Source organism: Cyrtonyx montezumae, unplaced genomic scaffold (genome assembly GCF_038088225.1).
Source record: "Cyrtonyx montezumae isolate F1298 unplaced genomic scaffold, pur_monq_1.0 scaffold_14, whole genome shotgun sequence".
Classification (NCBI taxonomy): Eukaryota; Metazoa; Chordata; class Aves; order Galliformes; family Odontophoridae; genus Cyrtonyx; species Cyrtonyx montezumae.
Window position 1 is genome coordinate 17,074,838 of NW_027071870.1, and position 27,191 is coordinate 17,102,028.

A 27,191-nucleotide genomic window follows, 5' to 3' on the forward strand; every position below is an offset into this window, starting at 1 on the left:
CATAGGGTGAGCAGGTTAAGAACTGCAGCTGAACAGGTTTTCATCCAACTTCCCTGAAAATTCTTCTGGCAAATGGCACTCAGTTCCCAGGCTCTGCTCCCTCTGCAGTGGTTTCAAGATAACAAAGGCAACGGAAAGAGAACTGAAATGGTCCAAACCTGAAGACCTATTCCTCTCTTCTGCCTCAAGTACTGTGAGGCAGGTTCTCTGCAAGACCCTCCTCACACCAAACATCCTATTCCAGCCCCAAATGTGGATGACAAGGATCCCCATCCAGTATCATCTGAAGAATTTTGTCAATGGAAACACTTCTCTTTGGTCACACTCTATCCCAAAACTGGCACGACAACAATTGGTCCTTTTTCATTTGTCGTTTAAAAATTGCACACAGATGACATGTGAAAATCTTTTGAAGTTAAACACAATTAGGTAATATTTGAAAGAAAAGACTTCAGGCATATATACCACAATCATTTCTTGGAATATTTAAATCAGAACATAATGGTGAAATCACATAAGAGATGAAGACATTTGGACCATTACCTTAGCTCCTGAAAACAGCCATTCAGAAGCAAATGATTTACCAGCAACCTACAAGCAGAGTGTTTACAGAGTCTTCTTACTTTGTTTTTTGTTTTCTTTTAAAACTTTGTTCTATCTTGCTCTTCTTTACAAATGATAGCAACTGATGAAGAAATTACCCTAAATCACCATTACCACAGGCAAAAACTACAAACATTACACAAGATGGATCACAAAGCCCCATTACAGGATCAGGACATCCATAAGCATCACTGATTCAGTCAGGAAAACGTGAAAAATTCAGTAGATCCATGCAACAGTTTGAGTAGAACTTCCATAGTTTTCTCTCAAACAGATTAGTCCCCTAACACGATTACTTGAGAAATACTGATTGGGACAGTGAGCCAGAGAAAGGCATTTTACTCCTTTAAATAAAAGGCAGATGATATCTAAAGCAATGCAGTCGAAAGGACTCAGCTGTATATGTTAGCTTAATCTCTTCTTTAAACAGCTTAAAGAAAACACTCCGTTGGCACTTGCACAGCTCCAGGTTAACTCAAATACTTGGAAAAACATTAATATCAACTACTGTTGAAGTCTGAATTACTACTAAATACAGACACCTGAAGAGCATTTACTCAAGCACAGAAGCCTCTGCAGAACTCAAGGCTTTACCTGGCAAGTCAGCACAGCTTTACCACACTTCTCAGCTACCAAAGTGCTTCAGATCCACTATTTATTCAGTCCTACTCAGCAAATTACAGCTACTAAATTTTGTTAAGACTAAGTCACCTTGAATCATTACAGAGTAAGAAATGGCCAACTTTCTTATTTGACTCAAAATTACTCTAAATGCTCAAATAAGTTCAAGTATAAAACATGGATTAATTCCATCCTGTCACTCTGAGTACTTCCTCTCTAAACTCTTAAATGGTTAAGCTTTAAGTAAGACATAATTCAACAATATGCTCTACCCTGAAATATTAAAATCTAGACTGACGGCTGTTCAGTGAATTTAATCTGTCCCAAATTTAACATTCAATTCTGATCAACATTACCCAATTTAGTACGACATTATTTCTTACAGTTTAGAACTGAAAGCAATATGCTAACATGTTCGTTACAACTTTGTTCAACTCTTCAATTAGATTCTTCTGCAAAAGGTTTTAAGAATTAGCCATTATATGGTTACAAGTCACTTCATTAGCCCTACATTAATAACACCTTGTTTCCAATGGATTTATGACTTGCAATAGAGTAACAATTGCTCTGATTAAAGCTGTTCTCCTAACTGGATCACACAAAGGTTCCCTGTGAGAGACTTCCCCAAGTCTCTGCTAGATGAGACAGGAACTCAGAGGCTCTCTTTCTTTCAGATTGGGCATCCGTCACTTCTAGGTCTCCACCCTACGTTTTCATCTTTTCACCTCTGCCACGTTCAACCAAACAAAACATTCAGTTTGAAGCAGACCAAAAATAGTTTTAACTCCAGGGTTTTTAGAAATACAGAAAACAGACCTTGTGACTACTGTTCTAAGATCAGCTGATCCTAAAACAAGACTCAATCCAAGCTATTACACATCCAGAGACTCCTTTTATAATGAGAAAAAGCATGAATGCACCACAGTCTGGAATACTACTTTGATCTTCTTCAAATGGCTTGTCAGCAAAGTTGTCTAACCACTGGTATACTGCTATGAGTCAACACGTATACGCAAACAACTGAATTATAACAGCACAGCAGTGTTTGACATGTAACAAAGCAAGGAAAGGTAGTTCTGCAAGATAAAACATTCAAGTCAAAGTACATTTGTGCTCAGCTCAAGAACAAACGTACTACATTTAACAAAACAAACATGGTATGTACACAGTGACACTTAATTCCTAATCCTAACTGATCATCTATGCAAAATTTATAAAGTACTTCATAAGAGAAGAACATATTATATCCATTTTACAAATCACTGAGTCATGGAGAGATTAAGCACCTTCCTCAGGGGCATAGAGCAGGTTACTAACTGAAGGGGAAAAAAACACTCTGGGCAGTCAAAGCACAGTACTGGATCCTCCCAGTTAAAGTCTTCCTTCTCCTAATAAAAACAAATCACATCAACTCTTTACCAGTACAATGCTCACATAAAAAGGAAGCAAGTTGTCAGTATTGTCCTTCAGGCAAAAGGAAGAACGGTCCTATTAAAAATGTCCACTTTATTCCATTTAAAAAATCGGTGCATACAAGATTAGCTAGGATGGTGTATTTGTCAAATTGCAAAAACAAAAGTAAACAGAATTAAAATCTAATTTCACAGTCAATTAAAAAAAATTAATTTCCAATTTTTCTACACTGATGTAAACATACTTCAAAGATGTCAATTACAATGTTTTTACAGATATTCCTTGTCTATTAATTTATTTTTAATACTGAATTGTGTTTATTGACACAAGCAAGTTAATGTCAAAGGAAACCACAGGCAACATATTTTAAAAATGTTAATAAGGTTTCTGCTTAACGCTACAGGCTGCTGAAGAGAACACCTTACTTTAAAGACAGCTTTCTGTTTAGAAATGTGATCTCCAGTTAATATGTTGACACTGAAATTACGTAATGGATTAAGCTGATGAAGCTGCAGTTTTACTACATAAGTTTTGTAGAGGAAATGTGATGATTTAAGAACAGCCACCGTTCAAAGTATGGACGCTGCAGTTTCTCACCTAGGTGTCTAAAAAATACTCCGTATCAAAAACAACCAAGTATGCACAGGACACTCAAAAGCCACAGCAGGTTTCCAAAATCTGCTTTTTTCAAGTACATCTGATCTCTGTGCAAGTAACTCACTGTGCAATACCACACTGCAAACATTAACAAAGAATACTTTTTTTTGTATGCATTTAGGAAACAATGTGTGTCACTACCTAAAAATATTTAAGGCAATACTGCACAATATTTATCTTTTTTTCTTATTTTATACTCTACAAACCACTTTAATTAAAAATTTAGGACAACAAAATTGTGAAATATCAATAAAGAAAGACCTAGAAGGGTGTTTTTCTCACCATTCATAAAAAAAAGTAAAATTATCATAATGAAAGGTGTCTTATTTGTTTTGGAAGGTAAAAACACGCAAGAAAGCAAGGTCATACAAAGCCATTCTCTTTTCATATATAAAAATATGATGGCATTTAGATGAAGAAATGATAATAATCAGTTTTCCTGATTTTTAAAATAAAACTATTATACTATATTTATAAAATAAAACTATTATACTATATTATATATATAATAGTTTTAAAATAAAACTATTATATTTTTAGGCTTTCAGATGTTTTTCACATGGCCTTTTATTATATCAAATAAAGTAAGGATTCTATTTATACAGGAAGACTCAAGTAATAAAGCAAAGCCCGTATTCCTTAAGACAAGATGCATTCATGCCTCTCCCACTGGAGAGACTGGTTCAACAATTTTACAGTTAAACAGAATTAATTCTACTCTCAAAAATCCATTGACCTTAAGCTTTTAACAAACATTTTCAACTGCAGAGTGTATTGTCAATATTTACAAATCCTTAAAATTATATTTCACTAGAACAGCCTTTATTTGCTATATTAATATTTCTTTGCAAATGTATGCTTATCCATATCAAAGAAGAAGAAACAGCTGCTACTCACAGGAAATCTCTGGGGTCCTACAGCAGGTCTTGGCTGGGCTGGAACTGGCAGCAAGGGCACTGAAACAAAAAGCACCTTTTAACACCATTTGTTTCACCTAACAGTTGTTGCTGTTATTTCCAAAAGTGGTAGCAATAAGAAGCCATGATTAAAATCTGCTACATTTACCCTCACACGTCATAGTTCCTACAATTAAATTCAAGCAACCATTCCTTCTCCTGCAGCATGCAACAGGGCAATTAGGATTCTTCCAGTTCATTTACATAACTTAATTCTGCATTTTCCAGAATTAGATTGCTTCTTGTTTCAGGGAAAAAAACAGAATAAGTATTCAGCCAAAGATGTTTCAGACAAAGCTGACACGGACTCAGAACAATAAATCCATGTTTCAAATAGGACACGTGATTAATTCACCTTCTCCCACTTCATGCCCCCTGTTACATATCACCACCTACTCCCACAGCAAACACAGGCATCAGAAAGATCTACCTGACATGAATCACTGTTCACAGGCAGGAAGCAGCAATTAACAGTAGGCAAAAACTACTTCAACTGGCTTTGCCACTATAATGGTGAATGCAAGTGAAATTAGTTTCTGTAAGCACAGAACTGCTGATATCAGAAGACAGATTCCTGCTTCACAAAGAGGCATCAAGAATTAGGAGACCCTCTTTTTGAAAAATAACTTCTCTAGGACTAGGTTTTCAGGAAACCTACCATGGACCATGGAATTCCATTTCAAGAAACCGATCCCAAAACATGTGACCCGAAACATCTACTCCAAATTATGAAATAACACAAAAAAAGTAACTACTGCAGGATCAGCTTGGGGACTGAACCATTACCGGAATCCCCAGCACTAAGCATAGTGATAGATTTTTCATTTTAGGTTCCCCCTCCTACCTCCCTTTGGATTGTATAAATTGTCAACAGTAAATATACACCAGTGCTAGACAAAAGACATACAGAAGTTAAACATAAAGCACTTCAATCAAACAGTACTGGATATATTTGTTCATTTACCAAAAACTATGAGTGATTTCTGAAAGTAACAGGAAAACTTCCCCACACGGGGTTAAGTCTTGTAGATAACTTTACTACACTGAACCAGATATATTCAGGAAGACATATAGCTATAATGCCTCAAGAATTCATTTTGCCTCAGTAACACAGTCAAAGGAGCTAGTGCATTAGCACTTATTTTTAGTGCACATCCATGTCTGGCTTCCAACCCACTTTTAAGTACTTGTGGTTTACAGGTTCATGGACTGACAGGATAAACTAAGTGTCCGAGTTCTTCAGCTCTGAAGGTCTAGGTGCAAACTGCACCAGGTTCCAGGAGAGGATTAGCCAAATAGTTTCATCTTGGCTTCTAATGAAGATCTGTCAATATCATACAGTCACTACCACTTGAGAAAATTGACAGCATGCTCTTGACAGACCTAGAACTAAAATAGCTCAGGTCAGAGTGGCACTGAGAAAAAATAAATAAATAACAGAAGGTAAATGCAAAGGAGTGTCATCTGTACAGGGCACTCAGGTCTATTTTGGCATCCTGCCTCTGGCAGGAGCATATATATATTCTTTTAAACAAATGAATTGAATACTCATGAAAGACAGTTCAAATTCAGTGCTTTTCTGGTACCCAGGCACTTGCTGAAGCAGCAAAGAATTCTCAAATAAGGATTCATTTTCCCTACATAACTTTCAAACCTGTGGAGAATTTAATGTTTCAAACAGTATATGTTGCTAAATGCTATTCAAAGAGTATTCATTTGGCTTCAGCTGTAAATTTCAAGGCTTTATCTATAAAGATGAAGAAGCAATTCCCATATTGATGATTTATGAGAATAATAACATAATTTTTCCCAAGACACCAAACAGTTTTCAAAAAGGTAAATGGCACACAAATTCACTGAGCTGCCACAAACTGCTCATTAGTAGCTCCTGTCAATTCTGGCAGCAGTATCCTTGAAATAGTTGTTTATAAGACAAATATTAAGGAATAAAAACCATCCAATACCAGAATCACAGGCTGAATCAGTATTTCACAGTACATCTACTCGCACCATGTAATCCTCCAGTATTTGTGAATTGATCATACTCCCAACTTGGACACACATTCAGCCAATTATTTCTTCTTACAATTCAAAACTAATTTACAGAATAGGGTACAAAAGAAAAAATTATGACAAGCAATCAACTGAAAGGCATGGGGTTCAAATGGCACACAAGGTACAAGTGAATGTTAACAATCTGCAACAGACATTCACTTAAGGGCTTTGAAAGACAGACTTTTTCTTAAATCGTTTATGAAGCTTAAAAGACCAAAAATGTAACAGAAATTCGTTTGAAAGAACTGGTTTGACAAAAAATAACTGCTGTTTTCCGAACTGAGACTGAAGATTTGCTTTTGTAACGAACAAAAATAAGTCAATAATGGGATTCTTCAGGAGTGCTTCAACTCACTCAGGCTAAAGCAGCAGGCTACAAGAAATCTGATATATGCTATTTTCTTCAAATAAAAATGTCATGACAATTCACAGATTATAGCCTATTTTAGAAAATACTGAGATACTGAACACATTTCAAGATGAAAAGGCAAAAAAAAATGTACAGAAAATATTTCTATGGCTTGCTAGCAAGAACACATGCCCTCAGTGCAACAATTTAAATCTGAGTGCATGTTCATCCCATAAAATTAGAGAAGCAAAAAAAAAATGGCAGTCCATGTAAAGAAATGACAGCACACTTTAACGTGTATCTACCACACGCTTCCAGACATGGCATTTTGGCTTCCAGGCATCACATTTTAAACAACAGAATCCAAATAAAGCTTGTGTTGACTGCATTCTCTGATAAATAAAAAAGCCTCATACATCCAGAAACAGATTCAGTTGAGAAGGGGCTGGATATCATCAAGAACATGACATGATCTCTTCCATAGTTACCTGTTACCTTGAAACAAATGCTGCTGTGTGTTCAACACACTCGTGCTGTCAGCTACCAGTTTCTCCCTGCTAGGACCTCAAGCAGAGGTACAAAACTGAACAGGAGTTTTTAGGAGGAAATTTAGAACAGTTATCCCTACACTGGAATTTCTGTTTACCGTTTGCCTACAGCGACTGCTTAAAATTCACCTTACTATGCAAATGGCTCTGAAGATTTTAGAATTGTGCTCACCTTCCCTAGAGAAGACATATGATGCCCTACATATTTTCCTAAGCTGTGCTAATATATACCTTTATACAACATAACTTTACTACTCTGTACTGAGACAGCCACTGTTCATAGCTGCAGCAGAAAGGTAACTGCTCACTAATAAAGAAGTTAGATTTACATCACTAGCCAGAATTTTTACAGTTACAATTAATAGTATGCTGCACATCTATCAGTAAAAATATTCAATAATCTTCAGTAAGATGGATGGCACAAAGTGATTTATATGAACCAGTTGCCATCAGCACATATAGCAAAGACCTTGCTCACTGACATGCAGGTGTTCTACCAATTGAAAATCGATCATTCTCTGGCGCTGCTCATTGAATGACTGCTCTTACCAGTCAAGAAATGAATGTGTAAAAAAGTCTGTCAGTTCTATAAAGAACAGAATAAGGCTATGCTCAAGAGAAAGAAAGACCCCAAGCATGCCCAAGGTGCCAAAGGCACTGTGGTAGGGCTGAAATAAGAGCCACAAGGACATGACAAAAAAAACTCATACAAAAAAGAGAAGATATACCAGTATATTTCTGACATTAGGCAAAAGTGAAAATCCCCAGTGGGCATTACTGGCATTAGGAGGAAACCTGTTCACACAGCTGCATGAGATGTATGGACTGCTTCACAGAGAGAGCAGAGGGGCATCCAGAAAAGTCCACAATCAATTTTTGCTTCTCACACAACAAGAATTGTTGCTTTGGAAATGTTAGTAAAATGCACAGAAGGCATACACCCAAGACTCAAGGACTTCTCAAACTGCTTCCAGATAATCTGCCCTGATGCATAATTTGGTGGGAAACGCTCATTTTTCCTCTCTCATAAAAATGAAATAATCTTTGTAGAGCAGCTACTGTGTAGCCAACTGTGAGAAGTCTAACAGGTTTCTAACAGCCGGCAATATCCTACCCTGCCAAATTCCTGCCTTTCACTGGGCAAACAAATGAAGCAAAAGACAACACAGGCTAAGAGCTGATTTGAAGAAGAAGAAAAAAAAACAAAATAGAAAAACAGAAAAGCTAACGGCAAATACATGCAACATAGATGTTTTGTTTTGTCTAGACTCAATCACAAATCAAAGATAAACGGGTGTCTTCTCTTTAACCCTCCCAAGGATAACTGTTTCCAAATAAGTAGTTATATTAACAGCTCTGCTTGTTGAAAGCTGCTCTAAAAGGTGTAGCCCAAAGGGTGCCTGTGTTAAGTCACAGGGAAAAAAAGCACTTCTACACTATCAATCAAATCATAAATGTAGCAATGAATGAAAACTGAATGCACATATATTATGTGACAACTGCAGTTTGTACCTTTCACACAGCAATTACTGCTCATAGTGTACCTTCATGTAATTATTTTACAAAGACAGGCTAAGGGAGCTGTGCTTGTTCAGCCTGGAGAAGAGAAGGCTACAAGGAGACCTCACTGCAGCCTTCCAGTATTTAAAAGGGGATTCTAAAGAGGGGAATCAACTTGTTATTAATGCAGATAGTGACAGGACAAAGGGGAATGGTTTTAAGCTCAAGGAGGCAACGTTTAGATTGGATATCAGGGAAAAGTTCTTTACAGAGAGCGGTGAGGTGCTGGAACATGCTGCCCAGAGAGGCAGTGGATGCTCTGTCCCTGAAGGTGTTAAAGACCAGGTTGGATGAGGAACCGGGCAAAATGGGTCTAGTACCAGATCTGGAGGTTGGTGACCCTGACTGTGGCAGCAGGGTTGGAACTTGACGATCCTTGGTGTCTTTTCCACCCCACGCCATTCTATGATTCTATGTATTCTCACTAAAATAAGTGGGTGGTTGTTCTGTGAATACTTGGCTGAACCCAGAATGACATAGGGAATTCTAAACTGCAGTATTTACCTGGGATTGAAAAGCAACATCAGCTACTTTTAAGACACATTCTCTTTATAGTTTTATTGCTCTTAGAAGGCTTTGGAGAAGCCAAGAATGGAAAAGGATTTACTAATCTCTGCTGGCCACAATCCAACAACAGACACGTATCACTGCATCTTCTTTCTTTTGCATGACTTCCTTTTTCACATCATCTTACTCGATCTTACAAAATATTTAAGGGAAATAAAATCAGCCTGAAGCATACTTACATGAAGTGGTGAATAAATATGGCTGCATCCCTAGCAAAGAACAAGTTATAAACTAGTGACTGGGAATGAGTTCAGGAAGCTCACCTTGTACAGGTGTCACTACTGTTCCCTTGAAATGTGGATTTATGTGTATGTTCTTCGGTTGCTGAGGTGTCACTGGCGGTGGAGTCATCATTATTCTAGGCGTTTCTATCTGAGGGGGCATATGTAGCCCTGGAGGAGGAGAAGAATGATGCTGATGCTGTAAAGGAAGCAGAGATTGTAACTGTTGCTGCTGCTGCTGTTGTTGTTGCTGCTGTTGCTGCTGTTGTTGCTGCTGCTGGTGCTGGAACAGACTCCTAACAGGTTGCTGGTGTGTTGGAATTAACCTCTGTGAATGAGTCTAAAGTCAGACAAAAGAATAGAGTCAATAGGCTTTAAAGTTCAAATAACCTGACATAAACCAGCACAAAATTAAGACACCTCTGGAGAACACAACTAAGGCCAAACATGAATGGAAAAACTTCTTTCCCATATCAACAAATCAAATGGAACTGTTAAGAACCATTAGCACAGGAAAGCAAAGAAAGAGACATTAGCATAAAGAATAAAACAGCAAAGAGCAAGAAAAAATTCACAAGTGAACAGCAGTACTGCCTAGGATGTGCACACAGAACATTATCAGAGTGCATTTGTTTATGGAGTTTTTTGCTGTTTTTTTTTTTTAAACAGTCAAACTTCCTAATCTCACAGGTTAGGGTTTCCATACATCACTGGAAATTGCTATTGACTGCAATAAAAATGTACATGATGAGTTCCAGTAACAAAGCAAATCCACTAACTTTTGTCTCATGCATAAGAGAGCCCAAGAAGACGAAACTAACAGCTGGAAGAAACCTCAAAATATAAATTAAGCTGGAATCCTGAAGTATCAGTGCTGTCTATCTATTCATACTGCTTGAAAGAAAACTGTGTTAATCTGCTTCAAAGATATATTTCAAGGTACCTTTAATAACAGGAAAAAAAAGTCTTTTCAGTACTCTTGAACATGAATAGCCAAATCGTTTTTTTGTTTGTTTTGTTCTGTTTGTTTTACTTTGTTTTTCTTTGAGAGACATTCTTCTGCCTTCCAAACTCACTGATACTACAGGTCAGCTCTAAACTTCAAAATCACAATGCAAGTGTCCCAAGCACACAACCCGTTAGTTAACAAAGATAGGACACATCTGTTTCTTCCAGCAGTCACATACCTCAAGCAAGGCAGCTACAAAGTATGCACAAGATATTATGACTGGCACAGAAATGCTGACAACGTTTAAGAACAAAATAGGTAAAGACTGCAGCAGTACAGAAAAGTGATTCCATCTTCACTGTTTTAAAAAGGCAAAACATTCCTCTGGCAAGGCTTTCAACCACTGAGCCATCCACCACGTCCTGCTACTGAACAGTACCTACAGTTACTGCTGTTGGAAAAAAATTCTCATTGTTTAATACAAATGACCTCGTCCAGCAAAGGCATACACTGAGTTTGTTCTACAATTCAGTTTCCAGTACACTAAAACATAGTTATTAAGTCTGGGATACTTTCCATCCCATGCATAGCTTTTTTGGATGGAAAAAGTAGCACGTTCTAATTTGTGATACGAAGTACAAGTAGAAAAATAACAGTAACAAATATCAATTAAAATCCTAAAGATCTAATTTATCTAGGTGTGAGTATTTTGTATATTTGGCTCCACAGTAGAATGGCAGAAATACAAATCAATTTTTATAAAGTATCAGCAAAAAAAAAAGTTTCACAAAAACCCTATTTTATATTTATTTTTACCAAGTTATTATTTATGATATGGGACTGAACATATCCATATGTTGCACCTATCTCAGAGGAAATCTTACTCCTCCACACTCAGTCAGGCTCTCTACTGCCTTGCCTATTTGTGTTTGAGTCAAAATTTGGTATTTATCTGCAAGTGTTGAGATTCCTCAAGCCTGGTAAGAGGACTAACCCCATGCTTTTACAATTACCACATTACTCAAAGCTCATTTGGACTAACACAACACCAAAGGAGTAAACCTGGAATACATATTCCACCTTCATAAAGACACGTGACTTAGAATGCCTTTTCTCCATCATTTTCTGAAAGTATGTCCAAAGAATACTAAGGATTAAAAGGTACCATTGTCGATGGCTGGTTTGGCAGCAGCGTAGGTCTGTGGTCCTTCATTCTTCCCCTATCATTGTCTCTCCTTTGTTCTCCCATTCCATGGCACATAATTGAGCCTCCTCTTCGCCCTCCTCTCCTTGAGCCGTACCGCCCCTGTTTCAGCTGCCTTTCCCTTTCTTCAAATTCAAGTAATGCTGCTTTGGCTTCTGCAGAAAGTTCTGTTAAAAAAAAAAAAGGAGGGAGATGGGAAAAAAAAATTAACTTCAAGCTAAAAGCACAGAAAATACCAGAATAAATGCCAGAACCACAGAAACACCCCTAAAACACATAGAATTTGTAGGCACTTTGATCTCTTTCAGATGACACGTTAACATTTCATTAATGACACCTTCAATAGGAAAAAAAAAAAGCACGTACACTTGCGTCTGTTGCACAGGCAAAAAACTGGCAGATGACTGAAACAACAAACGTGAACAAAAATGTTTGTTTTTCCTCTCACTTATCTGCAGAAATGGCAGGCAGCACAGTGAAAGCCCAAGCAATCTTTACTGTCAAGGATATGTTGAATCTTCCATAAAAACAGAGTCAACCCAAAGAACATTTTCCACCTTGGCATATTCCAAAGAAGGACACTGCTGTCAGTGAGGTGCATTTCTGCATGGTGAAACTACTTATTTTACAGATTTGACGTGGTTGAAAAAGCAATGGTACTTCACAAGCGATAATTCCACTTTGAACACACTTCAAATTGTGTGCTCAGCTCAGGTCTGATACACCCATCCAACCCACACCACAGGTAAACACCAAGAAACAGATGGTACTCAATGAAGACTGTCAAATTTTGTTAAAACTTGAGACAATGCTGACAAAATTAAGAAAAATAATTCAGTTGTGGGGCCAGGTAATCAAATTACTTGTTTATGTAGAGAAAGTGCACAACAGAATCACCAAACACTGTGACACTTACAGCAGTGCCACTCTCCAAGTACCCATTATTTAAAGGGGAAAAACTTGAACCCAAACGGGCACCTGAGCATTTTGTCACGTGCCAGTGAGACCCCTCACTTTCACATTTAACAGTGGAAAATTCAATTACTCTACAAAAAATGCACTCAAGCAAAGAAAAAAAACCCAAACCAAGTATATCTTCAATTCACATGAATAGCAATTAGTGTACAATTTCCATTTTACTATTTTTTAAAGTTCTGCTCTTAAAGGAGGCCAGCTACAGAGATCAGTTTCCAGGATAAAATAGCTACTTGCTAATACTCTAAAACAGGAAGATGAGAGTAAGAACACTTCGCACGTGACAGCACTCTTAGGTGTCATGGTTTCAGGATTTTTGTTCATAAGTTCATAAGTTCATAAGGTTGGAAAGGACCTATAAGATCATTTAGTCCAACCATCCTCCTATCACTATCCCTACCCAACTACTAAATCAAATCCCTAATCCAGTTATCAGTACTCCACATCATAACACCATGTAAGGCACTGGGAGTTCAAGATTAACGCTCCAGTTCTGCGAACTGTCGCATTTCCAGGTACCTGGTACTCAGAAGAGAAGTACATACCCCAGAGGACTTTGTGTTCCCATTTTCCACTCAGAGGGAAAGATAAAACTGCTTACAAGTCCCAGGATTTCCTCTTTTTGCTGCCATGTTGGCAGTGGGAGCTTTCTAGCTGTCTCACCTTCAACTTTAGAGTAAGGCCTTTGGTTTCAGACACCTTCCCACTTTATTTATTACCTTCAGTTCTGATTACATTGCATTATATTGTGTTATTTCGCATTCCAGTATCTCAGATAGCAAATCAGTTTTCCTCCTCAGATCACTGCCACTGTTCTGCTTTTAGGACCATCTCCCCACCTCTCCCTTTTCCCCCTTTACCGTTTGTCACAGAACTGGGCCAAACCAGTCCATAAACCACTGACACCAAAGTCAGCTGAAGAAATACTATGATGCTAATATTTCTTGCAAGTCTAAGAGCCAAAGCTACTTAAGCCACCACCTTAAACATGTTTATATAAGTAATCTCAGTCTCTGAGGATTGAGAGAGGGGCAATAAAAGAGCAAGAACAGTATATTCCCAGAGACTTCTTACTGAGCTATATAATACATCCTGCACAACGGAGCTGCAAAGGCTGCCATTCTGCATGCCCCAAATTTTCAGAGGTATTCGACACCTATAGAAAACAGGGCCTCTTTGACTCTCAAAAGAGAAGTTTAGAACTTTTTGGCTGACAGCAAAGTGACTGTCTAAAATCCCAATACCTAGCATAATGTTTCCTATGTCATTTCTGCATGCTGGGGATGAGACAAGTTTCTCTTAATTTACAGTCACATCAGATGAAATGCCACCTCTGCCCTAGTACCTGCCTCAGGAGACAGCAGAGCTCAAGACAATCAGGTTTCTTCAGGAAAAATCTCATATCGTGCCTAGACAAGGGGCAAGGATTCACAGTCCCTGAAGTCTTTTTACAGTATGTCCACACGTTATGAATTACTGTGGAAAATATAGGTAACTATCCTCTTATACAATGCAATCACAAGTATCAGATGCAGCTAATACAATTACTTTATCCATTGTTGCTGTCAGAAGTAGAAAAGTCTGGGAAAAACAGCTCTCATTTCAAGCCTCCTTCCCTGCCTGAAATCTCAGCTAAAAGTTACCACTGTGAACACAGAAGAAAGTAATTCCTCAAACAATAACAACAATTATTACCAGTTCACAAGGGAGCCTGCAGAAGTGTAGGGTTTTCTTTGTTGTTTGTGTTTTTAATTAGCTACAGTGAGAACGTTTTCATTTGGTGACGTTAAAGCATTTTTTTTTCCCCCTTCATATTCCTTTATGGTTAAGTAGATCCACAGCAAAGTGACAGTTCCAACTCAGTTAAGAGTTCAGTCACAGGCACTAAGTGTTATATACTCCTCATCTTTAGAAATCAATGACCAAGCCATTTTACAATATCCCTCTATAAACTCTTCAAAACAATTACTTAATTTATGTTGGATAACAAAATACATAGGAAAGATCTACATTTATGAGAATATTTTTACATGGTTTGACCAGCACACATCTGATCTTGACTGTACAGTTCTCTCACATGCATGTAGTTAATGCAGTGAATCAGCAATTATTCTTCTAGTGCCTCTAAGTGTCAAGATTAATTTCAATATCCCCAGTAATAAAATGGTTTCAAATGACATCTTTAATCAGCAAGTAAGAATGCACTCCTCCAATAGAGACAAGCTGTCACAAAAGGTCACCAAAATGTGACAGGATGGAAATTATGTTTGTAACTTCAACTGAAATGTTAATTTCTCTGTGTTTTCTCTACTATGTTCAGATTTTAAAGTAAGGAGATGTGGCTCTACAGTGAAGTTTCATTTTTAAACTAGCAGTGTCTAAAGAGTTGCTCCACAATCTCATAAGCAAGGAACAAGTATTTCTTGTGGACAACTTTACACTACATCATCAGTTCTTTGGTCCCATTATCCACAAATTAACACACAAAACTAGTGTGAATAGAAGCCATTTCAGATCAGTAAGATTGTATTTTGGCCAAAAAACAGATTAAACAACCCGTTTATAGATTCACCTGCATTTGCAATACCTTTTTCGTTTAAGTCAGAGTTACATCCTGAATTACCCACAGGAGTGCATCTAATTCTAAGTACTACTCTTCTAACATTCAAACTGTACTACAGATTGGTTGCCTTCTCATTGGCTAGTGTAATTTTAAATTAAAATACAGAGTAAAACTGTGAATATGAAAGTGTATGCAACTGCAAGCTACTTCACAATTAGGTACTGAGATTCAGCTATTCCAATGTACTATTATTTTTAAGATAACTTGTTGTGTAAAGTCACCAGTACCCTGGGTTTTTTTGTACAAAAAAGATATGCTATCTCATGGCTGAAAATACATTTGGAATGCACCTCAGATGAAACAGTGCTTTACCACAGAGAGTACTTTTATGTGAACTCCTCCAGAGGGTTCCTTCAGTCCTATTTTAGTCATAATCAACACCTGATTATGAAAACAATGTGAAAAGAAGGCCTTTAATATTCACTTTACCTGAAATCATGCTACAAACAACAGATAAGAAAGATCTCAATTCAAAAATTCATATATTGATGTCTCCCTCACAGCACAACAGGAGTACTACTGAGAACATCTGATTCAGCCTCTGCAGCTGACTTCTACTGCTTATGAACATGTCCTCATAGACATGACACTTTTATTCTAGAAGGCTTCTCAATTTTTGCATTCACAACAGAAGTATAAATTCCTTGCAAACAAATCATAGAAAAAGGAAGAGAATAAACAATACAGAGGAATTATCAACTTCTACCCACCTCAACATTATCATCTTTTTAACCTGATCTGTGGTGTGGGCTGGGGGACATTAACACAGTAAGCACATCACGAGGAGGCAATATAGTTACCACAGGGATACATCAGAGAATTTTAACAGCTCCAGGATGACACAGTAAAAGGGTTCTCAGAAAGCCTCAAAAACTTTTTTAGCATCCCAAATATGTTTGGGGATCAGCAAGTTATAATTTCTCTAGGCCAATCCAGCAGTGGGAACAAAACAGGTTCACAACATGTTCCTGAGAGGGAAAAAAGCAAGCACACAGCTACTTGACACCAGAACACAGGTAACAAAGACTGTGTCATAAAGTGAACATCTTCTTCAAGGAATTCCTTAAAATGTATTCCACCACAATAAGCAGTGAAACAAAGACCAGGCAGTTGCCACTTAAAAACAGAAAAACTTTCAAAGACACCTCAAAAATGTCACAGAAACACTGTGCTTGTTTTAAAAAAAAAAGTAAACTTAAACATTAGCACCAAGGAGACAGACACAGCCCACACTATGAACGACTTTGGACAACCTGGATATAGGCCACTTCAAGTTAGAAGAAAGCTATTCTATCTTTCACCAAACTGTTAAAATTTCCATAAAGCTCCATAAATTTCTTATATTATAGTTCTTCAAAACAGTCCACAGCCACAGAATCTCACCCAAAGTTTCTGGAATGTTTCTCCTTTCTCTTGTCACATCTGAGAGTCTAATTATCGTTCCTTCTTTCCGTTCAGTTTTGAAACGTAATCGTCCAGACTCTTCATCATCATCTTCCTCTTCATCAGATTCCTCTTTTGCTTCTTCTTGAAGTTCCAGAGATTCAATAGCTGCCTGAATCACAAAATACAGACGATATCCAAACTGAAAATCTACTTTCCTGATATCACTGAGACTCAGAAGAAAAAGCTTTCTTTATAAGTTTTGTTGCCACTACACATTACAAAAAACTCAATGAACGTTAAGAACTTAGCAACTAGAATACACAGAAACAGAACATATAATCAATTATATAGTAATATCTACTGATAAAACACACTGTGCTGCAATGCTGCAAGGGAGATGGAATCTCCAATAAGAACCATCATCTCATTGCTAACTGCTTCTGGACACAGAGAGATAATCAATTCAGTGATGGAATAAGGCAATCCTGGAAACAACCAGATTCAAGTAATCCAAACACACTTTTTATTTTTATTTTATATTTGTTAACAACTACAAGTATTGCACTGAAGAAAAAAATATAGATAACCTTGCATTTCTCAGCTTCACTCCCCTAGGTACGTATAATTGTATTTGTCTTTATTTTTCCTACTCCTTGAATCTTTCACATATTTAATTCGAGGAAGAGAATGGATTAAATGATTGCATAACATTTGAATATACTAAATTTGTATATTGGAATGCTGCTCCCTTGTCCTCATTTACTTGCCAATTCTCTCTGTAACAGAGAACATTTATTTAGATGAAAATGTCCCAAATGAAAATGGATTTCTCACTTTCAAATTAAAATATGTAAATAAACGTCATTTCCTGCACTGCCAAGATAAAATTAATGCTTAGAATGTTACACAAGTTATATTTAATTTCTGGAATTGAAAATTAAAAATGTTCTAATGTAATATGATTTTCCATAAATTATTTGGTTACTATAGTTGGCTATTTTTTGCAGAAGTCTACTTGCTCATTTCTTAGAGACTGCACATGCAATTCAATTCTTTGTAAAGTCACTGAATAACATCACAACTTTTACCTTGCTTAGACAGTTAAAAAGAGAATGAAATCTAACATGCAAGAAATAGTTTAATCTTCTAATTAACCAGATTTGTGCAGTAATTTATATGAAAAAGGCAAAGGGTGTCAGTCAGGCAGACAGATACTAAGTCAAACATCAAAAAAGGAATTAACAGCAGAATAGTGCTAAAGATTACCAATTTCATCACCCAAGATCCCAATTTTATATTAAAAAAAATCACAAGAATAAAGCATCTGGCAAGACATTTTCAACTTTAAAAGACTGCACAACGTAAGAACTCAAGCTCAAAGCTTCACCAGCTTTGGTCTGGTATGTTTAGTTGCTGGGCTTTATTGGGTTACTGATCCCAACTCAATCCAGATTGTCATTTATCCAGCCTAACCACATATTCAAGCACTGTACTTCCTGACTTTGTAGAAATGCCTCAAGGTAAAGCTAACCAAACAGTCTTAAGTTTACAAAAAGCCGTATATTTTTAGAGATATTTATTTTACACAAAGACTACTGTATCAAATAATGTATCTATAAACAACAGACAGGACAATAGACAAAGGGAGTCCTTCAAGACTGAAAGAAATGCAAACCTCAAAAGCAAACTCAAATTGAGAACAACTGATCTGATTAACATATCCACATAAAATCAGAGCACCTCAGAGGAAAGGCGGTTGAAACTGGTGGAACAAAGGAGGTACATCAACAAGAGAAGAAATGTTTGTTTTTATTAAAGGATGTTGACAACAAAAAAAGAGGAAAGCTAGAGATTTTTCTAACAAAAAAAAAAAAAAGAGGGATTTCCAAGAGGGAAAGGCACAGCACAATACCTCCACCAAATCTAAATTTTAAAATATCTTAAAATCTGTCATTTTACTGTTCAATGTTCGTCTTCCTTCAGGATCAGGAAGTCATGGGGCGGTTCCTTTGTGGGACAAGCTCTCACTGTGCTGAGCCTCCTGCTCTACTTTAGAACACAGAAACCCAGACACATCTATTCTTTCTGCTCATGCCTCTTAAAAGCTGTGTTGGAATTCCACTTTTTACTCATTAAAGCCAGGTTTCAGTCATGTAACTTCATGCATGAGTACACAGCTTGCACAGAGCTCTGTGCAGTTTGGACTGAAGAATCAGACCCAGAAGGGTGAATATGGCCTGCACTGTCCTGAGAAATCTTGAAATCCCTTAAAATAAGTCCCTACAGAAAATGCTTATGGTAACTGTTGCCTTTCACTATTTATTCATACAGAGAAATAAAAAACATTATTATAAAAATAAAGGCAAGATGTAACAGAGCACAAGACAACCACTTTACTCTGCAACAAGAAAAACTATTTATCCAACTTTTCTAGACCAGCATTACTCTATTATTCTCAGTCACTTGATATCAACCCTGTAGCTTTTTGGGTCTAATTTGCATTTTTCATCAGTATAATGCTCATACCACCTATCAACAAACAACATCCATACAAGTATGTGTTACCTACCAAAGATACAAAAAAAAAGAAAGAATGAAAGGAGCTCATGAAAAAGCTGGCACTGAGGAAAGGCAATGCCTGAGAATGCTGACTGATGCCCAAGTCTGATTACACCTATTACTGAGGGATTCACGTTAGCTGGGATGGAGACATGAACGTGTCAGACAGCCAAGCATATGTTCTCCACATATAGTTCCAGGAAAGATTATCTGAGCTGTGTAGGAGCGCACACCCCCCACAATTTGTTCAAGAATTATAGCACAAGATTCCTTTTGATCACCTTTTCTATTATCTGCTGGATGATGACAGGACAAGTTGTTTTCCTCGTACTACAGTATATAAATGGATGCCACTTTGCAGGAAAGAAATCAAGTGCAGGAGCAGAATTATAGTACTTAATTATATTTAATACTGGCTAATCATGAATCTCTCTACACAAACATGGACAGCCCTGGAACAGACACTCAGCATCACCTGACTGGATTGGCCAGCCAAGGCTTCTTAGCAACTCTCCTCAAAAAAAGCTTAACATTGTCCATTATGACACTTTGTGCACAGCTAATAAAGAGCTTTGCTGATTTCTCATTATTACAAAAAAAATAACCTTTCCCTACCATTCTTATTAGATAATTATGCCTTAAATCACAGTCACTGCCCAGAACTTATGATCAGCTGCAGAGCAAGGAGCATTCCTGCACCAACAGCTTACTAGGCAGCTGCAAAACTGCTAACAGACATAGAAAGCCCAAGGAAAGCAGCACAAAACACTAGTCAGCATGCTCACTGCTGTTCTTAATTCAGGGTTCTAAACATGGGACTGGAAAGTGTCCTGGAGACTTTTCTGCCATAGTGTCAAAAGGTACAAACCAGGTAAGCACTGTAAAGGCTAAGCCATATTCCTTCCACAAGAAAGATTAGAAATGAAAAGAATCTTCTAGGAATTTGCTGGCCTTCAGAATCTCCTGCTTACCTGCTAACACTGACCAGCAATTGCTCAATCCTAAGGGATCAAGAAATAACAGAGAGCAGTTAAGAGGACATTAAACCTATTCCAAGGACACTTACAGATGGGAAATGGGACTATAAAACAAGTCTCAGAATTTCTAAGCATTTTTTGAATAACGTTTAGAATGTGACTGTTCTGATTTGCAGTTATTCATCATTTTCTTCCAGTATCTTCCAAGTCGAACAAAAAGAAGATGCTCAAGTTCTAGCTAAGCACAGATGGAACACTCTCCCAACAAACATACACACTGGCTTCTTTTTCCCCTTTTATTTTTCTTTCAATAAAATACAGATTTGAAAAAAAAACAAGTATGCAGCATCTCTGTTTGAAATATTTTCCTCCTAAGTCCTAACAATTTCTTATCAGCAAAACCCAAGACACGGTTTAAACGTATGCAATAAGAAGCCTCCATCACTGACTTCACAGGAGATTAGTTCCAACGTTAAAGTGACAATGGAATAATGAATTCTAATTCATTTTTTACGAATACTTTGTAGAAATAATTTGGGATATCATTCTTCTGAAAATATTTGGGACACAGTAACTCATGTAACTGACAGCTCTACAACATCTATTTACCATTCAAACACCTAGGCAGCAAGCCTTCCTTTGTAACTAGTGAAGGCAAAAACATTTTCTGAGGCACTACTAGTTTCCAGGGAAGCTCCACAGAGCATTACTGTATTTCAAAATCCAAATTCTGTTTCAAATTAAAACCAAAGATCAAGCCTGCCTCTCCTTCCCATCCAAGTGCAACTCCAACAGGTATCTCACTTCCGTTCCATCAGTTTTGTCCACTGAATTTCATTCCTTCAGCCTGCTGGATTCCTCTTGATTTAAAAACTCTTCATGCCATACAGTAAAGTTCTCTATTTGTTTGGGAATTTTTTTGTGTCTTTTTTTTTTAATGCAGAAATTACTTAAAATACAACACTACAAAACAATTCTACCAGCTCTCTTTGTTAATGAGATGCCAATTTTCAAAAATAATACTACAATTATTTATTACAGCCCCAGTCTTGTGCTGTATTTTCTACAGGACAGATGCCAACCATGACCCTTGTTTGCAAGCTGTGAATGGTATGAGATTTAGTGAGGAGTTTATGTTACATAACATTCAAATAATAAAACTATTTGAGTTAAAGATATGTCTACATCAGTGCATATTCTGAAAAGGCTCTCTCCCCCCAGCTTACACTCATTGGGAGAATCCAGTTGGTAGCCTACAGACAAAGGTAAATAAATACATCTGGAATAGTAAAGAAATAAAAAGATAGCTAGGAATAACTAGGAAATAAAAAGGCTGTAGCAATCTGCAAGATATGAGAACAAAGCCAGAATGTAGACCAAGTGAATAAAGATGCAGACAGAACGTCTGCATTACATGCTGAACAACTTCTAATAATAAAGTCAATTAAAAATGCATTAATGTTGCCTTCTGAATGAAAACAATTTAACTCTGAATTAGAAAAGAAATTATACTAATCAAGAGTTCTGTAATAAATATTCTCTATATTTTAAAAATAAAGCTGTGCTTTCTTCAAGCAGTAAGTCTGACAGTGAAGATCAGTTCTTGATTTTACGTAACATGCAGTGCTCTCACCATTTCATAGAGCCTGTGGCTGCAGACAGCACAAATGCAGATTGTTTTTAGAACACCAGAAGAGAACTGTTAATCCAGTGAGTGGACATAAAGTAGCTCTTTAAGTGCTGTACAATTTGTTTTGTTAGTTTTTTTGATTGATAGAAGTTTAATATTCAGGAAAGACATGATGTTTAGGATATATTTGACACAGGATATCACATCTGCACAGAAGAGCACACAATACAGGCTGTCTTTCAGTATCTCTGTTTCTCTACCAAAAAATGCTATTTTAAGTTTCATGCAACCAGAGAGTATCACAGCACACCCATCAGCTACAACATTAGAGAAGAATGCTGCTAGGTCTTTGAGGAATTAATTTTCTGATGAGTTCAGTCTCCATAGAGGGCATACACTCTGACTACGCTTCTCAGCAGGTATTACACTCAATCCTATTTAATTAAGAACTGGATAGAAGTAATATGAAACCAGATTCCTGGTGGGGGAAATGAAAAAAATCCCTTTGCAGCAAGCATTTGAAGAGGAAGACAAATTAGTAACAAGTATGATATCATTGTTTCAGGTAGTACCCAGTAACATATACTTGACAGTTTTTCATACACGCTTCCTCCCTGCAAATGAAGGAACTAAACCTCTTTCCTGAACAAAGAATTAAAGTCAACTTCACAGAAATTTCTGTTCCAATACAATTTCTTAAATTAAAAAAAACAAAAATTTCATCTTTGCCTTTCAAAGGCAGAACGTTCATGTTCTCACTCATTTTCAAAATGTGACACCCAAGTTCCACCATTACTCTCAACAGCAGGAAATTATCTATCTTGAAAGTGATGCACCACTGCTATCAGAGATTTTAAACCATCAACCATGATGCATTATTACTGTTGTTTCCCTACCTAAAAGGATTTCTAAAATCCCTAATGCTGAACCTAAGATTAAATACAAACACTATGAACCCCCTTACAATTACTACCCCAAGGGGCAGAGGATGCTTCGTATACCTGACAATGCTATCACATTAGATGCTATCTCAGTTCATCTTTCATATAAAGAGCAACGTCACCAATAACTCAACACTGGCAAAGTTGCATCAGTTCTTACCCAGCAATCTTGTCAATTCAAATTCTGAAACAGCTCAATTTGGTTTTCCATTAAATTGGCAACATACCTCTTCTGATTCGTTTGCCATTGTCTGGGATTCTTCCAGCTCCTCATCAGCTGCATACTCTTCTTGTTCTTCCATTCCTTGCTCATTGTATGACTGCATGTAATCTTCATCCTAAAACAACACCATAAGAAACCGTGAAGACACAGGCCAACTTTACAGGAGTACAAGTACATCAAAAAATTGACTCCATATGCATTGTTATCATTGCCAGAACTGGAAGATAATGCTACCTACCAGAACTGTCAATTATAAATGACAAATCACAGGAAGTACAATTACCAGGCTTTTAACTAGACAGTAATTTCAATATTATAACTATATATATATATCCAAAATGTTTTCATTGTTTCCACTAATGTCATCTCTTAAAGCTGTCACCTGCTCCTGTACTTCAACATGCTTTGATTATAAATTCATGAAGTAAGAACTACAGTAATTTCTTTCCAAAAGAAATGTGCACCTATAGCACACACAGATCATTTCCACATGAATGGGTTACATTCTGTACAATTCTCAGTAACTCTGTATAATTCTGAACAATAAATGAGATCAAAAACATCCTCTCAGGAAGTTTGCTCATGTTTTAAGACATCTCACTGATCACACACAGCGTTAATTAAGATTATATCATTCATCTAGCAATTAAAGACAGTGCTTGTTCTCTAATATACTGCTTAAAATATACCAAATTATGCAGGTGACATTTTCTGAACTAACCTCCAATCTCTTTATTCAGGTTTAGACAGTTCTCAGTTACAAAAAGGATGAACAAGCAGGACATCAATCACTTTGGGATATTAGCACCTTAAAGATGTCTTTAGCAGGTCAATAATCTTTTCACCTTCGAAGGACTTTATCAGATCTTGCCTAAAGCTTGGATAAAAGCTTTTGCATTAAGTACTTCTAACAATTGGCAGTGTATCTCCACCACACAAAGCTGTTTTCTTCCTTAAGGATACAATCCTCAAGGTCACGATTCTCAACTGCCTTCCAGCATGACAAAGGAGCATTACCTACCGCCAAACAAGCTGTCAACACAAACTTTGTCACAGCCTAGATAAAGAAACTGGCAGACAGTGATAATAGGTCTAATTTCCCCCCCTCCCTAGGGAGGTAAACAGATTTCAAATCAGTCTGAAACCCTATGCACGTGAAGCAATGTTATCTTTGAAGATACAATAGAAAGAAACTCACTGGAAATTCATCTAGGGGTTCATTGATTTCAAGGTCTAGCACTTCATCATCTTCTCCAGGCTCTTCCCCATATTCTATTTGGTCTTCTGTCAGTTCAGGATCGTTGCCTTCATAATGTCCTTCCTCTGAATACTCTGAAGCATACACTTCAGGTGCTTCAGATTTGTCGTAACCGATTTCATCTTCTCCTTGGCTGTACCCAGACCCATGTTCGACTGATGGATCGCTGATGTTCTCAGACAGCTCATATGATGTAAACATGCCAGACGTAGCATTGAGGCTAACCGTGACACCTTGAGAACTACAGTACAGGGGAAAAAGATTAAAAGGCTGAAGTATAAAACAGTCAAGTGCACACACAAGGACCGAGCAAAATAAAGCAAGCAAATACATATTTTGTTAAGTTGATGAATAAAACTGTACCTCACACACTATTTGACTCTATGCCATGCTCTCACAATGCATACTGTACTGCAGCTTATCACTAGCTGCAGGCTATTTGACCAGGGGAATCAAACCAGCCAGACGGTTTAACAGGTCAAACTGGCAGAAGTCCTGCTCAGTAACCAAAGCAGGATGGATTTAATTTTAATTCCAAGACTAACAAAAAATTCACAAAGTTACTATAATTGCATCTGTTTTCCCAATCTCGCAAAATAAACCAATAAATTATTTTTCATTGGATGTGTTGATATTGTTCGTTCTTGATTTCATTTTTTGACAGACTTCCTATTCTAATGTAACACGTACTGGCAAAATTACAAATATATATGCATGTCTTCTAAATGCCTAAGGCTTATACTAAATTACTAAGAGCACTGGTATAGATAACAGAAAGGATCAAAATAAAACATTAAGATGATTATCTGGAATAAAAACAAAACTCAGAATTTACTGTTTGACACTAGTAGCTACTGTCATCAGCACAGAAAAGATTGATCATTAACAACGGACTAGTTATAAAAGAAGGACAAAAGGCTCTTTGATTTGAGAGTTCTGGGTACAAGGAAAATAAAGATTGCTTTTTTTGTTGCTTTTTAAATTACATTCTTATTATTAACTATTTTCTTAAGTTTGAAGACACAAAATCAAGGCAGCTTTGAGCAATTTGCATCTATCAGATGGAGGAGATTTAACACAATAACCAAGACATTATGCAGGATTATCATTATCCTCTCAACTATAGAGGCATAGATGAGTTTCAGTGGAAACAAAGGGAGAGGAGTGGACCAAAGCTTTCATATCCTGGCAATAAAGCTGCTAAAAATGCAAGAATTTTCCACAGAAACCTGCTTCCACTATCACACTTCAGATACTTTCTCAGCTCTAACACAGTCATACAGCTATCCCTGCTGCCCACGGCTCACAAGGACAAAATACAGAGCAGAAACAGCAAGGACTGTAACCAAGACTCCCAATGCTGAAAGAACAGACCACTCCTGCACGGATTAGAGAGCATCCATAATAGAGATGTACAGTCAGAGATATTTCATCATCACCAACGCAACACAGGGAGGCATCCCCATGTCCCAGTCCACACCGAAGATTAGATCTCATAGCAACAGGAACAGACCCCTTCAGAACTGCACAGCATGATACATCAAGGAATAGCACCCAAAGGATAGAAGACATTAGAAACAGCAGTGGTACTGCATTGTTTTCACATCACAAGCATCTTCCAATAACCACAGTCCAGCTCAAAATGCTAAAGTATTGAGATGAAAGAGGCTTGCAAACAAGGCAAACAGGTTGTGCAAGGGTTTGCAAATTACTTCCTGCTTGATAGCTTTGTAAACTCTCCCCAAATAAGACTTATCAGAAAGAAGGAAAATTTGATAGAAGGAAAAATGAAACAGTGGAAACCAGAAGCTAGAACAATCGATTGACAGCTTGGACTTAGGAACTTTGGACTTATTGCTCAGGCTTAATAGGCTAATTAGAATTAACATCTCCAGTCTGGGCTACACAGAGTTAATTGCACATGCAATGTTATGACACACAGCAGGGTCACATACAAGGGAAAAATCTAGTAGGCTGACTGGGGAGGAAAGGAGGAGGGAGAGAGGGATAAAAATGAGGCAGCACCCTCAAAACTTTGAGAGACCCTGTGCAGAGGGGGGGCTGTCCCCACTGACTACCCCTTTACTCAAATAAAGAAAGCTAAGGACACTCCTCTGCCTCTTTTAGGGATAAAGATAATTGAGCAAGCCTATTTGAAACACAATTTTTATTACACTATTAGGATCATCATTTTGATTTGTAATGCCCATAATTAAGCACTAGGTCTGTATCAACACAGAGTATTCACAGGGCAGGATCCTCACGCTCTCACAGAACTACATTCTTAGTAGTAGTTCAACCCTACAAACCTCATATAAATTTCCTGCTGTATAACCTACACAAATATTTAAGCCATGGCTCAAGCTTTATAAACTATGGAGCTCCTCTCTTCGAAGTCTTGAGGAATACAATAATTTTTTAAAGGCAGGATAGCAGAGAAAGGACTTGTCAGGAAAAGAAAGCCCACTAAAAAAGAAGACAGAACACACGTTCTGCAAGTACTTAAGAATAGTTTGAAATAGCACAAGAGATCATGTCATTTCTTCAAGTTATTTTGAAGTATAGATTTTGATTCCAACAGACTAAACATCGTTTTACTCACCTGCCATTGAACACGCTATATAATACATCACTAAACACCTGACTAAGAAGCAAAAGTGTATTTCAAATATATAACAATTTCAGCTCAGCAATTATTAGCTATCATCAGTGGTGGTCGTTAACAGTTTGCATATGCTGGTTGCACATATAATTTAATAATTATCTGGAACACAGGCTTTAGAAAAGTGATACCGAAATTCTTGTTCCTCTTCATTGTCACTCTGCAGAAGGTCATCATTCAGCTCTTCATCTGACAAGTCTGACTGATTCTAGATTCAAGAAAAAGTCAATTGTTAACATAAGAAGTATACAAAG

The 27,191-nt window shown here is 37.2% G+C and overlaps 1 protein-coding gene across 6 annotated transcripts in view; it reads right to left on the bottom strand.

Moving 5' to 3' along the window:
* The window catches only part of RBM33 (RNA binding motif protein 33), an 86,677-nt gene that overhangs the window by 44,689 nt on the left and 14,797 nt on the right, over nucleotides 1-27,191 (bottom strand). For 4 of the 6 annotated variants that reach the window (XM_065731548.1, XM_065731545.1, XM_065731544.1 and 1 more), the window contains exons 4-10: nucleotides 27,069-27,145; nucleotides 24,216-24,516; nucleotides 23,022-23,132; nucleotides 16,685-16,856; nucleotides 11,665-11,870; nucleotides 9,593-9,890; nucleotides 4,192-4,250 (exon numbers count right to left, since the gene is read on the bottom strand). In XM_065731548.1, coding sequence (XP_065587620.1) covers nucleotides 4,192-4,250; nucleotides 9,593-9,890; nucleotides 11,665-11,870; nucleotides 16,685-16,856; nucleotides 23,022-23,132; nucleotides 24,216-24,516; nucleotides 27,069-27,145 — 1,224 coding nt within the window. The remainder of the gene's footprint in view (nucleotides 1-4,191; nucleotides 4,251-9,592; nucleotides 9,891-11,664; nucleotides 11,871-16,684; nucleotides 16,857-23,021; nucleotides 23,133-24,215; nucleotides 24,517-27,068; nucleotides 27,146-27,191) is intronic. The other 2 variants (XM_065731547.1, XM_065731546.1) reach the window with 2 other exon arrangements.